The 13,498-nt window shown below is 39.5% G+C and overlaps 1 protein-coding gene across 1 annotated transcript in view; it reads right to left on the bottom strand.

Annotated features, from left to right (window-relative positions):
* The window catches only part of AKAP6 (A-kinase anchoring protein 6), a 295,294-nt gene that overhangs the window by 196,951 nt on the left and 84,845 nt on the right, over window positions 1–13,498 (bottom strand). The window contains exon 4 of the mRNA XM_077819992.1: window positions 13,129–13,251. Coding sequence (XP_077676118.1) covers window positions 13,129–13,251 — 123 coding nt within the window. The remainder of the gene's footprint in view (window positions 1–13,128; window positions 13,252–13,498) is intronic.

The following is a 13,498-nucleotide window of genomic DNA, read 5'->3' as shown; positions in this document are numbered from 1 at the left end:
CACTTATTAGCACCGTAGTGTCCAGGAAGTGGATCTCTTGTGTGGACTGGTCCAGGCTGAGGTTGATGGTGGGATGGAAATTGTTGAAATCGTGGTGGAATTCCTAAAGGGCTTCTTTTCCATGGGTCCAGATGATGAAGATGTCATCAATGTAGTGCAAGCAGAGTAAGGGCATTAGGGGACGAGAGCTGAGGAAGCATTGTTCTAAGTCAGCCATAAAAATGTTGGCATACTGTGGGGCCATGCGGGTACCCATAGCATTGCCACTGATTTGAAGGTATACATTGTCCCCAAATGTGAAATAGTGATGGGTGAGGACAAAGTCACAAAGTTCAGCCACCAGGTTTTCCGTGACATTATCGGGGATACTGTTCCTGATGGCTTGTAGTCCATGTTTGTGTGGAATGTTGGTGTAGAGGGCTTCTACATCCATAGTGGCCAGGATGGTGTTTTCAGGAAGATCACGGATGGATTGTAGTTTCCTCAGGAAGTCAGTGGTGTCTCGAAGATAGCTGGGAGTGCTGGTAACCTGAGGAGGGAGTCTACCTAGCCAGACAATCCTGCTGTCAGGGTGCCAATGCCTGAGATGATCGGGCATCCAGGATTTCCAGGTTTATGGATCTTGGGTAGCAGATAGAATACCCCAGGTCGGAGTTCCAGGGGTGTGTCTGTGCGGATTTGTTCTTGTGCTTTTTCAGGGAGTTTCTTGAGCAAATGATTTAGTTTCTTTTGGTAACCCTCAGTGGGAGCAAAGGGTAATGGCTTGTAGAAATGGTGTTGGAGAGCTGCCTAGCAGCCTCTTGTTCATATTCCCACCTATTCATGATGACGACAGCACCTCCTTTGTCAGCCTTTTTGATGATGATGTCAGAGTTGTTTCTGAGGCTGTGGATGGCATTGTGTTCTGCATGGCTGAGATTATGGGGCAAGTGATGCTGCTTTTCCACAATTTCAGCCCGTGCACGTCGACGGAAGCACTCTATGTAGAAGTCCAATCTGTTGTTTTGACTTCCAGGAGGAGTCCACCCAGAATCCTTCTTTTTGTAGTGTTCGTAGGAAGGTCTCTGTGGATTAGTATGTTGTTCAGAGGTGTGTTGGATATATTCCTTGAGTTGGAGCCGTCGAAAATAGGATTCTAGGTCACCACAGAACTGTATCATGTTTGTGGTGGGGGAGAGGCAGGAGAGGCCCTGAGATAGGACAGATTCTTCTGCTGGGTAAGAGTATAGTTGGATAGATCAACAATATTGCTGGGTGGGTTAAGGGAACCACTGTTATGGCCCCTTGTGGCACGTAGTAGTTGGGTTTCATATGGTATGCAATAGACACAAACACCACTACATATGCATCCCCCTGTTGTTTCAGTGAGGATTTATTTCTTTTACTTTACTTTTTCCACAGTTAAGTCCTGCACGGTTGACGGCATTATTTAGAATCCTAGATTTGTAGTTTATATAACTGATTAGTATACTCTGTGGATTATCTTCTGCATAAAATGACACGTTTATGGACATATAAAATGATCTTTCCCAATCAGGGCAATAAGTTCAGAAAAGCCAAATTATCAGCAGGTTAAATGATTTAAAGTGAATTCTCCTGAGGGGAGAGATAATACTCCACTATACTGCTCTAACTCCTGAGCACCATCATTCTGAAGATAGTATAGTATATCAGAGAGAAAAAAATCTAAACATGCCGCCAGGAGCAATGAAAATGGTGAAGTTATTTACGATGTTTCTACTGTGTTAAGGTTTTGGAGGCTTTAGCACCTTTAGCAAAATATAAAAATGTATTCAAAAAACAAACGCCCACCATAATAAAAAACAACACCCCCCCTCCCCCCCAAAACCCCAAAACAAAACAACCAAACCAAAAGAGCAGCAGATTAGCCAGGGGCATTTGTATTACAGCTTGTTTTCAAAGTGTACACATGTTTAATACTCCTCTAATCTGCATTTCCCTGAAAATGACAATTTTTAAGGAAGATTTTTTTTTTCAAAAATAGAAGACAGGTTGCAAATGGATGATTAATTAACATCAAAATCATTAAGATATCATTGTAGTCTCACACAATTTTCTTAGAGGTAAAATACAGCCCATTCCGTGAACAAAACTTCACTTTTTACAGCTAAGGAAGGTACTCATGTTATTGATGGGAGTGACAGGGGAAAGAGGGTGGAATTCTGATACCAGACCACTTAAGATTTCAGATTTGGTTGTCCAGCACGAAAACATGACTGTTCAGTTTTGCAGCCTTGGGCTCATTCTCTTATGAAAATTAATGAACTTCTGTGATTGTCTAAAGACATTTCTCTGGATTATGCTCATTCTGTTTTCCACTGTTTCCCCGCCCCATTTTATTCTCATGTCTTTAGTACATCTGACTTTCATTTGGTCTTATATGTTTAGTTTTGTCTTTGTTACAAATTTAAATGCCACTGCTTCCATTAGCCTCAGACTGGGAGTCAAAACTGAGACAATGGCATAATACATTTCAAATTCAAGTATTAATTTTAAAATATATAATGAATAATTTCCACCTGGCTTGAAATCTAGACCTGATCATAAAGGTTTAGATCTTCCATTATTGCTGCTTGCTGGTTAGAGCTCAGTGTGAGCATGTCCGCAAATATTCTTGGTTCCCATTCAGGCCAGTAGAAGTAGCCTAGTGCCTCTGGAAAAAACCTACACTTTTGGCAATTCACTTGCATATGCTTGAAGTCCTTTGCTGCATACATGTGAACTTCTTTTGTGTGGGTACATTGTGGAAAACCACGTTCTATCACTTCAGGGCTATAGAACAAGTAGAATAATATTTCTACCATGAACAATAGATCCTAAAAGGCAGATAGGTTGGTGATTAAAATTTTGTTAAATATACACATGCATTGTGCTTTGTTGTAGACCTGATGTTATTTAATTGCAATTTTAGAGATAATCATTACATATGTCATTTCAGCTTGTCACTCAATCCAGCCCAAAAGGCATGGAGCAAATCACCAACTGGAAGCTGGTGGAACTGTCCATAGATTAATGTAATGCCCTTTTAACCCTGTACTATCTAATTGCTTTAGTGCTCTTCCAGGGCTATTTGTAACCCATCTAAAACTCCTGAGCAGTCTCTCTCAGTAAGAAAGAATATGAATATTGGCCTTTATATGGTCAGAAAATGTACTTTATTTTGGACAAAGGACAATCCTTCCTCTGTCTCTCTAGAGATCTATATTGTCAAAACTCCAGTCTCTGACAATACAGGTGGCTTTTGAAAAAGGAGGAAGATGTTTATGAGGCATGGAGAGCACATCTAAACTTTCTTCTACAGAGAAGAAAAAAAAAAATTGCTGGTTTGGACAAACTGGTGTGTGAGCTTTTATACAATTTATTTTTAAATGCTAGTAATATTATTCTTTTGTGACAATTCATTAGGACAAAAATGCATGCTACCCAATTCCAAATTCTTAAAGGGTCCATTTTTCATTACCGTATATACTCATTCATAAGTTGAATTTTTTTTGGTAAAAAGTGAAGCATCAAACAGTGGGGGTTGGCTTATCAATGGGTCTACACCAAAATTTGATTATTTTAAGCTCTATGGAATTATTGAATTGAATATCTAATACATTGTCATTTTGTTTACCTGGAGCAGCACATCCCTGGGCCTGCGCCGCTTCCTGCAGCTCCCATTGGCTGGGAACAGCAAACTGCGGCCACTGTGAGCTGAGGGACTCCGTGCCTGTGAACGCTCCAGGTAAACAAAACATCCAGGCCCGCTAGCAGCTTACCCTGACCAGCTGGGAGCCAAAGTTTGCCCTGAAACATAGGGTCGGCTTGTGAAAGGGTCATACACAGTTTTTGCTATTTTTACCTATCCATCTTGGGGGGTCGGCTCATAAATGAATGGTCTAATGAACGAGTATACACAGTAATTTAATAAAAATGAACTAACAGGTTTACTTGTAAATTCTCAGAAAATTAACTCTATACTCAAAAAGTAAGTGCTCTAATTTTGGGGAGGATACACTGTATTTTAATTCATAACAGAGGTTGAATTCCTTCTATAAGTATAATAAACTCAATTTCAACTATGGATCTGTAAAATCCCCTTGTGTAAGCTATACAATGGGGTGCAGGGAGGATCTTTTTATGCTTCCTATTCTTTCACATCATAAGGGTTTATCGCAATCCAATACCTAATTACTGTGAAAACTATTAGGTTACTAATGGCAGGGGTTCCCAAACTTGGTTCGCGGCTTGTTCAGGGTAAGCCCCTGGCAGGCCGCGAGAAGCTTTATTTACCTGAGCGTCCGCAGGTACGGCCGCTTGCAGCTCCCAGTGACCATGGTTCACCGTTCCTGGTTAATGGGAGCTGCGGGAAGCGGTGGCCTGGCCTGTGCCGCTTTCTGCAACTCCCATTGGCCGGGAACAGCAAACCATTATCTACTCTATCTGCCATTATCTACTCTATTTTAGTCCATTGTTTTTCACGCCATTACAAATGTATTTACTTAATTTTAACACACATGATTAAGGTTTTTTTCCTCTTTTATTAAGAACGATAATTTATTTTTCTAATTATTTTTTCATTTATGTTTACTGATCACAATCACGTGTGTGACTCACTAACACTTGACTCCATCATTGCTATTAATATCATACTTGGAACTGCATTTATTTTCATATGCATTTTAAGTTGTGGGGAGAATGTGTATATTGGGGGAGTGAGAGAGACAGTGTGTGTTGGGGGAGTGTGAGAAACAGCTCGCAGAGCAGCACTCGCTAATCTGAAGGCTTGTTCAGACAGCAGCAGTTGCTGCCGGCAGTTTCCACTCCTGAACCCTGTCCCTGAACCCCAGCTCAGTGGAAACTGGGTACAGGGCTGGGGTGGAGGGACAGAGCAGCAGTGGGCAGAGGGCTCCAGAGGCGCCCCCCTTAGAATGGAAGCCCTGGGCCATTGCCCAGCCTACCCACCCCTAAAGGCCAGCCATGCATATAAATGGACTAAACAACATTAGTCTTAATAATAAAAACACTTTGCATTTCTATGCCACCTTTCACCTGAGGATCTCAAAGTGTCTCATACACATAAATTAAGCTTCATAAATCTCTGTGAGGCAACCAAGTATTAGAAAAACTTAAGAACACAAGAACAGCCATACTAGGTCAGACCAATGGTCCATCCAGCCTAGTATCCTGTCCTCCGACATCAGCCAGTGCCAGATGCTTCAAAGGGAATGAAGAGAACAGGGCAATTATGTGATTTATCCCTTGTTGTCCAATCCCAGCTTCTGGCAGTTGGAGGATTAGGGACACCCAAAGTATGGGGTTGTGTCCCTGACCATCTTGGCTGACAGCCATTGGTGGACCTATCCTCCATGAACTTATCTAGTTCTTTTTTGAACTCAGTTATATTTATAAGAATATAAATTTGGCCACACAAAGATAGATAAACTGAGACATGGAGAGATTAAGGCCACAACGTCACATCTTCAGTGCCTAAAGTTATGCACCTAAATCCACATTTAAGCACCTAATAAGTGGCCTGGTATTCAGAGGTGCTGCACACGCATAACTCCTATTAAAGTCAGAGGGAGTTGAAGCTGCTCTAAAAATCATGTTTCTGATTTAGGTGGATACAAATATGGATTCAGGAGTCTACTTTTAGGCACCAAGTTTGAAAATATTGATCTAAGCGATTTGTCCAAAGTTACAAAATGAATCGGAGATGGATACAGAAACAGAATCTTGGAGTCCACACTTTTAGTCCCCTGCTCTAATCACCATCCAATATTCCATTTTGCAACAATGACTATCAAAACACAAAAGAAAATGACTCAGGCTACTCTACACAACTGAAGGTAAATGTTTGCTAGTCTCCTTCAACAAAATACATAACACTTAAAATATGACAATCTAAATGTTGGCACCTGAATATTAACTATGTTTTGATAGATAATTTCCTAATATGATAAGGGAAAGCTTTGAGATCAGCCATTGCCTTAATTATAATTACTTTAATTAGCTCGCTATTCTTCCTTAAATTTTAGTACACTTTTATTATTGTAACAAATTATCATTCATATCTGTCTATATAAAATAAAATCTTAAAAAGAAAGAGAACAATTCCAGTAATTCTTGACATAAGAATAAGAAAGTCTGAATATGTTAAGTAGTTAGAAATATACATATTATAAGTTACAGAAATTGTCAGATAATTGGACCAATCCCTTTAGGAGGTATGAGATGAACAAACATCTCAAGAGAAGGGGGGACATATAGAAGAAGAGTAGAAAAATAAATATTCAGTAGAAGAGATCTGTCACTAAAGATGTACATTGGATCTTTTCACTGATAACCCGGAACACATATTCTTCTTAAAGTTAAAAAGCATTGCAACAAATTAATTTAAACAAGGTGATGCTGCACTCTTTGTGGATTTTCATTATAAAGTCCCTCACAGGTTATCTCGTGCTAAGTTTGATACAGGACACAGAACCACCAGTGGACTAAAGATCCAAGAGCACATCAAAGGAAGCCCTATAATTAGGAAGCTGGCACAAGCAAATCAAATAAAGCAAAGTCATGCTAGTAACAAACGGTAAAAGTAAATATTACAATATGAAGAAAAAAAAAAGCCCCAGTGAATTTCACACTTTAAAAATACAAAAAGAAAAGGAGTACTTGTGGCACCTTAGAGACTAACCAATTTATTTGAGCATGAGCTTTCGTGAGCTACAGCGAAGTGAGCTGTAGCTCACGAAAGCTCATGCTCAAATAAATTGGTTAGTCTCTAAGGTGCCACAAGTACTCCTTTTCTTTTTGCGAATACAGACTAACACGGCTGTTACTCTGAAACCTTTAAAAATACATTTTGTCTGAGTCCTTCTCAATAGTCACTCTCATATCCTCACTTACTTTTTTCTGTGCTCTAATAAAAGCAATGGTTTCCTCTGAGGAATAAAAGTGATAACGTATCCATTTCAGCAACCTCTTAAATGGGCAGGGTAAAGAACATCAGTTTGAATTCTTATTTGTTGAGCTGGTAAGAAATTCATTTGGTTTAAGAAGCGAGGTAGTATAATCTAGATAGATGCTTTCATTTCATGAGCTGCCTTCAGGATGCTATTTTTGATTAAAACTGATTTGCAAACCACCAAAACCTGTGCATGAAGTCTGTTTAGAAGCTGATTTTGATCAGGGAGCCAATGGGCAGAAATCAGCATAACTGCAACAGAAGAAAAGGAGTACTTGTGGCACCTTAGAGACTAACAAATTTATCTGAGCATAAGCTTTCGTGAGCTACAGCTCACTTCATCGGATGCAACCGATGAAGTGAGCTGTAGCTCACGAAAGCTTATGCTCAGATAAATTTGTTAGACTCTAAGGTGCCACAAGTACTCCTTTTCTTTTTGCAAATACAGACTAACACGGCTGCTACTCTGAAACCTGAAACAGAAGAGTTATGAAAGGTAAAGCAAATCAGAAACCATTTTTCAAAGGTTCTTTCTTGGTAAGGTCTTTCTATGTGCTCAATAAATGCAGCAATCTTCAAGGTTTTATTATATGAGCTGTATTATCTAACTCATCAACTTTATTTCTGAGTGAAATATTATCTTATTCCACACCAGTTGCATGGTTTCATGTCCTAAATGGTAAGTTTCTAAATCTACTACTTAAAGGTCTAAAGCAGTTTTCCAACCTGGGGGGTTGTCCCTGCTTGGAAGCCTCAAGCCAGTGAATTGGAGAGAAGGTTAAAGCATGATTCCATATCTGTATTTCTTCCCCACTGTAAATGTGTTCCTATGGTTTTGGATAAAATAGTAGCTGGCTCCTTGAAAAAATCACTCTCCATGTGATCTGGTTCCCTCAGTGGCCCCTAAAGCTGCTGGCCAAAAAGAACAGCTCACATGTACAAGACTACAGGCTCAGGCAGTAGGTCATAGAACTAAGCTTCAATCCTTTGCCCCATTAGCATCCAACTGAGCTGCAAGAGCATGTGTTACCCAGCCCCATGGAGTCACCTGTTGATGCCTCCACCTCAAGCAGTAGGTAGTCTTCAGCTGCGTGGGGAACAGGAATCAGGAGCCACAAAATAGGACAGCATTTAAATAAAATAATTAGAAGGAAAACTATAAAACAGAGGGGGAAAGAAGGAACAGGAAAAGGACAGAGAGAAAGAGACAGGAAAAATGATGTTGGCAACAGTGTACCATAAGCATCATATTACTCTCATGTGAATCACTCTCTAAGAAAGTATCCAGATTTTTACATAATTTTTTTCTGATTTGCTTTGCAATTTCTATAGTTTCAGAGTAACAGCCGTGTTAGTCTGTATTCGCAAAAAGAAAAGGAGTACTTGTGGCACCTTAGAGACTAACCAATTTATTTGAGCATGAGCTTTCGTGAGCTACAGCTCACTTCATCAGATGTATACCGTGGAAACTGCAGCAGACTTTATATATACACAGAGAATATGAAACAATACCTCCTCCCACTCCACTGTCCTGCTGGTAATAGCTTATCTAAAGTAATCGTCAGGTTAGGCCATTTCCAGCACAAATCCAGGTTTTCTCACCCTCCACCCCCCCACACAAATTCACTCTCCTGCTGGTGATAGCCCATCCAAAGTGACAACTCTTTACACAATGTGCATGATAATGAAGTTAGGCCATTTCCTGCACAAATCCAGGTTCTCTCACTCCCTCACCCCCCTCCAAAAACCACCCCCATACACACACAGACTCACTCTCCTGCTGGTAATAGCTCGTCCAAACTGACCACTCTCCAAGTTTAAATCCAAGTTAAACCAGAACATCTGGGGGGAGGGGGGGGTAGGAAAAAACAAGAGGAAATAGGCTACCTTGCATAATGACTTGGTCATCTTTTTCGTCTGTTGGGCTTATGAAGGTATTTTCCATCCTTCCCAATATCTGATAATTGTGTATTTGGATGCTATCACTACTGCCATCACCCATTTTCCTAGAATTGAGGATATCTTAGAGCCTCTGAATTGTCAGTGAGAAAGCTATGAAACTAGTCTTTTTTTATGTCCCTTCAGGGAATGACTAATTTTTGACAAATACCTTGCCAATGTTTCTAGGTCCATGCCCAGAAAAGTGGTTTTTGGTGTTTTACATACTTGGACATTCATTCCAACCAGCTCATATAGCTAGAACTCTCCTCCTATGTAGCCAAATGTGTGGTCACAAGCCCAGGTTGAGAATCCATGTTCTAGATCATGTTTGTATCTTTAAAGTATATGCACTTTAGGTTGGTGTCTCCAAGTGGTTCTATACACTTTTTGGTAGTTATTGCCGGTATTCTTTTATATCTATGTGTGCATGAATTTAATGAGCGTTGTCACAGGAGTGGGCACAGAGCTGATTTTTTTCACCATTTGAATTTTTAGAAATGGATTCTGAGCTCCTACAAGGTGCTAGATTGACAAGGCTGCACAGACATCTCTTGTAGTTGCAGAACACAGCAACAGCACAAAATTCCTTATTCCAGCACTTCGTCTCAACCTTTACCTGAAAGACCAACTCTTATGAAAACTGTTATTCGTCATGCCAATACAATACAGTACACTCTGAGAATGTGAGCAGAAGTGTACATTTTTAATGTTTTTTTCTTGAGATATGGACCTTTTCCCCCCACTAGGAACTGGACTGAAATTAATAGTTAATTTCACGTAAACCTGGCTGATTTTTGTTCACTAGCATTTTAGCTTGGATTCAGACTAGTCGCTTATGTATCAAAGGTTTTTTTATCCCTTACAAATTGTTACGGTTCTCCATTTCCCCAGAAAGCTAAATGTGAGTGTTCCATTCAGTGGTGCTAACTTTATTTATTTTAGCAAGAGGAGAGTTAAAATTCAGCTTTAATATTCAAATAATTTATATTCAATAGTCACATGCTGAGGTCCTGAAATGATGGTCCAGGTGACATGACAAAAAATTTGAGAGGTCTCTTGAAACCTGTTACCAGTACTATCTTTGCTAGAGCATCCTCAGCCAATAGACAAAAAGGGAGCAAATAAACCTTGTCCTCATCTGAGATTCTTTTTATTTTCTTCCCTGTATGTGGCAGCAGTGGGGAGTTAAGTGGCAAGTACAAAATATCCCCTTTTATTGACATCCAGCTCCCTGTTGTGGCTAGGGTTAGGATTGCCTTGGGGTCTCCAGCAATTAAAAATTAATCTTTCATTAAAGATTATGTCATATGATGAAACCTCCAGGAATACGTCCTGCCAAAATTGGCAACCCTAATTGTGGCCATATGTTTCAGTCAGAGCAGGGCCACAGGCAGCAATGATAATCTGAGGCAGAGCCTTTTCTCCACTAGCCCACTTTGTCGCCATAATACACAATCTGGTAGGATTGTGGTAAAGATGCCTGAGTCATGTTTATATTGCAGCTTCCACTGATAATTGTGAATACAAAGATAGCTAGTGTAGATTAAACCTATAGGAGAGAGGCAAATTCATTTTATTAATTTATTTGAAAGAGAGTCAACTCACAACTGGATGTCAGTGCAGAAACCCTGAGGTAGTACTGAGGAACCTGGAACCTCGCTTAGGAGTTAGCCTGCAAGGTACATAGTGCTTTCTGTTCAGAAGACATCAGAAAAAGCTGATGGCATTCAAATTTGCAGAACCTATCTTGTAAAACAAGAAACTTTGAGGGAGGTAAGCTCCCCCCTCCCTCCAAGCCCTTAATCAGCATTGATTTAAAATGCTAAATCAAGAGGAATTTTAACACTGAACTGAATGTGAATTGAAGTTCATATACATCTGTTTAAACACAGATTGGAATTTCTGTCAAACCAATACCAGTGAAAAGCTGACATTCTAATTAATACGAATAACTCTATCTTCCTATTACAAAAATATCTCTTATTTTAATAATTCAATCTTCTACTGCAAAGAAAGGAATATGATAGCATATGTTTTTTTAAATCCCAGGAGAAATGAGGCTGTAGGATCACTACTGCTTTTCCGTGCTGTCCAACAAATTGCTTATATAGACTGACAATATACATGCCATCAAGGTATATTCACAGACTGAAATTGTAGTGTATTATATACTCCACTACTTCATGGAAGGATTGGGGGGGGGGGACCACTCTTACTTCATGTAAATGACCCCCCCCCCCACGCGAAACGTGTAAAGTACTCTATGCATCAGGAACACTCTGGTGATAGATTTTTAATGGCTTTAAAATAATCTAATGAAATGATAGACAAAGGTATAAGGCTCAGGTGTGATCTCTCCTGTGCACCTTCACAGAGAAGTGAGGGGGTGTAAGATGCCCACTCTCCCATGCAGACTATACATATTGGTGAATCCTGAAGGAGAAGAGCAGCCACCATGAGGCTGCTCCTGCCCATCCCACAGTGGTGGGTAGCGTATGTACAGGCAGGGATAGGGAGAGAGTAATTTTGGTTCCAACTCCCACAATGCACTGGCCCATGCTCTGGAGCTGGGGCAGACTTTCAAGTAATCTGTGCTAGTAAGAGGGCTGGTACGGATGACTTCTCCCATTGAGCGAGGGGGAAATAGATACTGAAAGTCACAGCCTTGTTTCTGTCCTGCTCTTGGGACAGTGCAGTTATGTCCATCTAGCCCAGAGAAAGCCATCTTCCAGAGAGTTTAATACAGTAGAGTAGGAGTGAACAAACTGAAATGACCCAGGACTTTTAAGTGCTGATCCTGCAGTGTGTGGTGGGTGTGTGGTCAGATCCCTGCACTTGCATGGGGCCAAAGTCTATGGGGCTTCATGTTAGCCCAAGGGAACTTTTGTAAAATACATGGCAGGATCACAAACTATTTGGTGCAGGGACAGTTATTTACTACCTACGTGCACAGTGCCTAGCACAGCACTACTATGATGGAAATGATTAACATCAATAAAGGGCATGAAAAATGTCAATTTATGCTTGAAAGCTGGAGATCAGAGAGTTTTAAAGTTGTGGCAGGGTAAGTTCCATTTTTTTAACTGCTTAATTTAATGGTGGTCAGGCCGACCATTAAATTAATAGAAATAAACGAACAACAGAATTTACTGTATCAGGGTATTGAAACTCACTGATTTCCAATTCTTTGAAATGGAGGAGCTTATTTATTTATTTTTGCTCCTACTTTGCATTATCCAATTGGGCTGCAGAAGACGACGGTCTTGACAATTAGTTCTGCAACACACATACACAGATTGTATTTAATACTTTTCCTGGAGAGCTATGCCCCTTAAATCACAAGACTTTTCCTTTAAGGAGGCATTTTCATTATTATTTATATTGGGTTAGTAACAAAGGTCTGAATCAGGAATGGGACTCCATTACACCATACAAACTGATAGGAAGACATGGTCTCTGCCCCATATGTTTGATAATAGTGTGAAAAATCTAAGTACAAGGTTTTCAGCATCTAAAATCTCATTTCATCTAACATGGTTGCTTTTCATATTTTACTACAATTCAACTACTGTAGTTGGTTTTCACCTGCTTGTAACCAGCAGCAGCTGTTAGAAGTATTCAGTAAAAACCTGATGAGGCTTATCCAGTGCCTCTCAATCTATAATTCTTGCCTGTACTATATTCAGATCTTATTTCGCCAAGTGTTTTCTACTTCCACACAATGTTTTGGCTTTTTGCACAACAGCAAGAATAGCGAGTTACATGATAGAAAATGCACATCCGCTAAAATGATTGAAATAATAAATTCAAATATTTTATTTAAATCATTCTGTACTATGATTAAAAATGTGGCAGACAGAAAAAATAAATTAGAGCTTCATTAATACTGGCCAGGAGAAATGTAATTTTACTTTTATCTTTTATTATTTCCCTTTTCTTTCAATATGAGGATAATCTCTGAATTGCAATATAATTTTTTCTAATTTCATTTTCAAAGAGAGATTTTTGCTACACTAGGGTTGCTAAAGAATGCAGGAAATTTTGTTTTTCTTTCAGAAAGTGAATTTGTTGGAATTTTGAATACTACTTCAATTTGCAACACTGTAAATATGGCATTAAAATATGTTGACTAATAATTAGAAAAAATAATCTACGAACAAAAAGCACAGCAGAACACTTCAATTACTGATAGCAATCATAATGTAATCTTGTCCTACCAAGTGTGTCTCAAGGTACAGTTTAAGGCTGTCTGTCTCTGCTTTAGGAGGAGTCCAATTCTCTGTCGTTTCCATGGCTTCATTTAACCAGTGAATGAATTCATCCAGCTTGCTTACAAACCCCTTACCAGATAAGAAAAAAGAAAGAACAAGAAAAACATATTTGTTAGTACAATGACAATCTGGAAAAAGCATGCTCTTTATTTTTTTAAACCAACAGAGCATTGCATAGTGAAATCTTGTCCTCAACAACCATGCAAAGAATGATAAAAATTGGTTGGTGGTCTAATAAAGGAGGAGCAAGACTGTGCTCAGTGTGTTCTGGGATAATCTAAGGTGGTCTCTTGGGACAGGCCAGTGTAAAAGATTC

This window comes from Eretmochelys imbricata, chromosome 6 (genome assembly GCF_965152235.1).
Source record: "Eretmochelys imbricata isolate rEreImb1 chromosome 6, rEreImb1.hap1, whole genome shotgun sequence".
NCBI lineage: Eukaryota > Metazoa > Chordata > Testudines > Cheloniidae > Eretmochelys > Eretmochelys imbricata.
This window is presented reverse-complemented; position numbering and strand designations above follow the sequence as displayed.